This window comes from Gossypium hirsutum, chromosome D11, assembly GCF_007990345.1.
Source record: "Gossypium hirsutum isolate 1008001.06 chromosome D11, Gossypium_hirsutum_v2.1, whole genome shotgun sequence".
Lineage (NCBI taxonomy): Eukaryota > Viridiplantae > Streptophyta > Magnoliopsida > Malvales > Malvaceae > Gossypium > Gossypium hirsutum.
In genome coordinates, this window is record NC_053447.1 from 30,287,660 (window position 1) to 30,292,015 (window position 4,356).

Consider the following 4,356-nt stretch of genomic DNA (forward strand, 5'->3'; position numbering starts at 1 on the left):
TGCTAAACCACTTTTCAAAAGTACTAATAGCTAAGCCCCTTTTTTATATATAGAAAATCAAAATCAGGTGAATCTTTATTCGGAGTAAAGCATAAATTTAAAAAAAATAAATAGAAAATTGATGAAATCCATTCAGGAACAAGAAAATGACACCGTGATTTAGACTGAATCCTAATAAAAAATAGTAGATCATTGAAAAGTTTGTGCGATAAGTTTAGCGATTTTTTTTCTATTACAGATTATAAGAAAACAAGGCCAAAACTTATCTTTCATTATGTATCATTTAAATTATGAGGATAGTATGGTGGTTGCTCACTTCATCCATTAATCATATGGTTGATGTTCAATCTTTGTTCATGGGAATAGAGCACATTTTATAGCTAATCAATTTACCTTTTCGTAAAGTATCCACAATAAAGAAATTAATCACTGCTATTGACGATAAATACCTTAATTGTAAAAAAAAAATCTAATGTGATTTGACTTGTTATTTAAATTTGTGTAGTTTCAAATTGTGGAATTAGGGTTCAAATCTGTTTAGAAGTTTTATTTTTAATTAATAACTTGTTTTTTTAGATAGATAAAAGAAAATGAATTATATTACGGTATAATGTTATATTGTCTGTTTTGTTAGATAATTTTTTAGTAAGTTTGAAACTTGTGTTCAACTCCCAATAAAAACAATGTTACTTTTTTATTATACGATATTGATATATACTAAAAAAAATATCTATTACAGTATAATATTTACGTATGACAAATACTGAAATTTGCGTATAAAATTTATATTTAAGAAAATATAATAATATTTATAATAAATATTTGATTTTATAATATTAGAATTTACACACATCCCAAACATGATTTCACTAATTTTCTATTTAATATATTTTAAAAGTAAATATATATTTTAACCTTTTCTTAGTTTTTTGAAATTATTATTAAGGAAAATTCTAATAATATCAAAATAATATTTTAATTATAGTTTAGGGTGAAATTAGTTATTAACTTTTTAACATGTTATGTCTGGTAACAAAAGTTAAAAGTTGAATAACTCAAATATAACAACTTAATAATGTTATTATATAAAATTTGGAAATTAAAATTGAGTTTTTTTTCATGTAGTTTACCTTATTTAATTATTTCTTTTAAAAAATTACAGTAAAAACAAATGAGAATAATGACAAAAGCAAAAGGAGATGTTGAAGTGGATCGAAGGTAGAAAATGGGTTTATCTGAACTCTCATCTCACTCACTGTCCTGCAGAAAGGGCCTATCAATCTGGTCCTCTTTGTCCTCAGTGAAGTCAACATCGCTTCCTTTTTTTCTTTTTTGAATTATTAATATATATAAATTTTCTCCATTCAAAACATTTTCAAATTTTTTGTGTTACAATTACAAAATGAAAATAGTGGGTAAAAAAAACAAACTTAAAATCTGGCATTTTCAAATCCATGCAAATCGCTCACTCTGTTCAGATGCTTCCTCATTATCGCCACTTTAGCCAATCGCTCCGCGGCTCTCCAAGCCGACGTCGGTGTTATCGGCTCGGCCTTATCTTCCACCTGACTATTATTGTTATTATTTGCCCTCTGTCTATGGCGCTGCCCGTTCAACTCGACTAACTCAGTTTCCAGCCGGCGAATAAATTCCTCAGCTGAACTGGAACCAGATTGCAGCAACAAGGCTCGAGCCGAGGTGAGCAAATGTTGCGCTCCCGATAAATGGTTCCGCTCGACCAAACGGCGAGACTCCGCGATGGCACGTGTGCTGACGTGGAGGTTCCTCAGCCGTTGGATGGTGTGAGATGAGGATCGGACCGATTGCGATGGTCTAGGTATTAACAGCCTTTGATCCCTCGAGTAGACCATCTCATGGGTAAATGGATCCTTGTGAGAGGATCGTACGGACATCACCCTGTGGGACCCGCTGGACGATACGGGTACTTTCAGCTCCACCAGTAACTCTTTCTCCTCGCCCGAGTGCAAGTCCCCGATCCGTACCGAATTCGACCCGACGTAAGACGGTCGGGTTGTCAATGAATAGACCGACGAAATCTCTGCTGGCGCTGACCCGGATACGAATCCCAGTTGGAGTCTGACATCCTGAACCACCACGCTTACAAGCCCATTCACGATTTTACAGAAAGCGTCGTCGTTTGGAGCCTGACTGCATGTGCCGAAACCGATGGAGTGCACGGGGATCTCTGATTGTGCCAGGCGCGTGGTTGAAACAACTGGGAGGTTCTGATTGGTGGAATTCATTTCACATTGTTTATCCTGACCGTCGGATAAGATCAAGATGCTGGCAACGGCGTTTTTCTCTCTGCGATCTTCCAACACTTTGGCGGCCTTTTTAAGCGCGTCCTTCACACTCATCCCTTGCCCGCTGCTTCCCAGCGCGTCAACAATCCTTCTCGCGGATCTCCGTCCGTTTGAACTCATCCTTTTCAACGGCAACAACCGCTTCGAACTCGACGAAAAGACCACGATCGACAAACGGTCCGTTTCGTTAAGCAAAGAGATAACTAACCTTATAGCGCGTTTCACCATCTGCAACCGCATCCCGCTCCCGCTAACTTCCAATACCGTAACCAAGTCAATCGGAGCCCTCCTCACTCTCCGCGTCGCCGTTGGAGCGTGCACTTTCATAACCACCACATAACTCTCGTGGCTCCTCCCCACTGCCACCATCGCCGCCTCTTGTAGCAACCTAACCTCTACATTTCTTGGATGAACTCCAATTTCTTTCGCAATCGTAGGAGTCACAGAGAATCCTTGGAATTCCTCTTCAACGTCGTCGTTTTCGGTTTCGTCGGATTCCGGAATGGGATTAAACTGAGAAAGAGAAACCGGGGAGGCCAATGGCTCATCGTCGTTGTAGACCCGAAAAGACTTCGTGTTGATGTTCTTGAGTGATGTTTTACTAGGTTGTTGTTCAAGGGAGAGTAAAGGGAGCTCCTTCCAGGAGGTGGAACAGACGGGGCAGTTCAGTAATTGTTGCTTTTTTATGTGGGCGGCGACGCAAGGGAAATGGAAGGAGTGGGAACACTCCGCCGTGAAAATCGCCGTGCCTTGACCCGTTTTCACGCTTTGTAAACAGATTCCACATCGACCACCCTGAAAAAAGTCATAACATAACAAAATTACTTAAAATTTTGACTAAAAAACTGTCGGGGGCAGGAAGAAAGAAAAAGAAGAAGCTTACTTTGGAGAGGCAAAGAGTTGCCTTAAGGAGGGAGAAACTGGAAGGGGATTTAGGTGATGAAGGATTGGAGAAATGGGATGTTTTGCAATGAAGTTTGGGGCTATTGGGAAGTGAAGAAACGGGGTTGGAAGTGGTTCGGCAACGAAGACTTGGGCTTGAAACGGGTTGAGATTGCAACCTCGGAGTCGATGGGTTGGAGAAAAATCCAAACTTTGAGCTAAATCTTGGAGTTTTGGTGCCATTGCTTTGCTGCTGTTGTTTTTCTGGTAAAACTGGGGTGTCCTGTTTCTTGGTAATGGAAGTGCAAAAAGCTCTTCTCCAACCAGTCACCATTTTGATACTCTTAATCTTTCTGTTTCTGTTGAATATTTTTCTTCAGTGAGAGATTTTAGTTTATAACCAACAATTTTGTTCGATAAAGAAAAAGGAGAACTAGATTGAGCATGGAAATCGATTTGTGTTTTAAAAAATAATAATAACAAAGAAAACAGAGGGACCAAAGAAATGGATTAAGATATTGGAAGAGGAGAGAGATGAGTCGAAAAGATCACGGCTTTACTCTATCTTGTTTGCTTTACTCAAGCAAGGCTTATATAAAACTCGATTCTTCTTTCTTCCGCTCTGAAAAGATAAGAGATGAAATGAATTATATAATGTTATATAGTTTATATATACTACTCTGCCATAGAAGAAACAGAGCTGGCTCATTTATAAAGTTTGGAATTACAATAAATGTACTCGGTCTGATAATTTAAGAGAGAGAGATTTAAAAGGACAAAAATCAAAAAGTTGGGTATTGGCGAAGGTTACTGGTAAACTGGCAAGTGGAGGTTCTTACTTCTTTACTTATTACAGAACAGTAACAAGTCAACGGTTTGGCATGCAACGTTTACACCTTAATTGTTAATTTTGTAGTAACCGACCGACCTCCCTTTGCCAAAAACAGCATACCTTAATTCACACTTTCGGCTTACTCGTCGCCAAACTCCCTCTTTTCTTGCAAATCAAATTTTTAGAGTTTCCATGTTTCTTATGATTCTACTACAATCAATCTTTTATATTTTTTTGCTTTTTCGATTTGGTTCTTGGGATGGCGGTGGGGGTGGTTTCTACCTCTATCAAATATCAATCCTCTGATCAATTACACAT

At 38.2% G+C, this 4,356-nt stretch overlaps 1 protein-coding gene across 1 annotated transcript; it reads right to left on the reverse strand.

Annotated features, from left to right (window-relative positions):
* Nucleotides 1-1,110: 1,110 nt before the first annotated feature.
* On the reverse strand, nucleotides 1,111-3,942 carry LOC107913367 (probable E3 ubiquitin-protein ligase EDA40). Its single transcript, XM_016841927.2, has 2 exons — nucleotides 3,208-3,942; nucleotides 1,111-3,119 (listed from the first exon to the last, which is right to left on the reverse strand). Exons 1-2 carry the CDS (start codon nucleotides 3,538-3,540, stop codon nucleotides 1,431-1,433), a joined length of 2,022 nt encoding a protein of 673 aa, XP_016697416.1. The 5' UTR covers nucleotides 3,541-3,942; the 3' UTR covers nucleotides 1,111-1,430.
* Nucleotides 3,943-4,356: the final 414 nt, after the last annotated feature.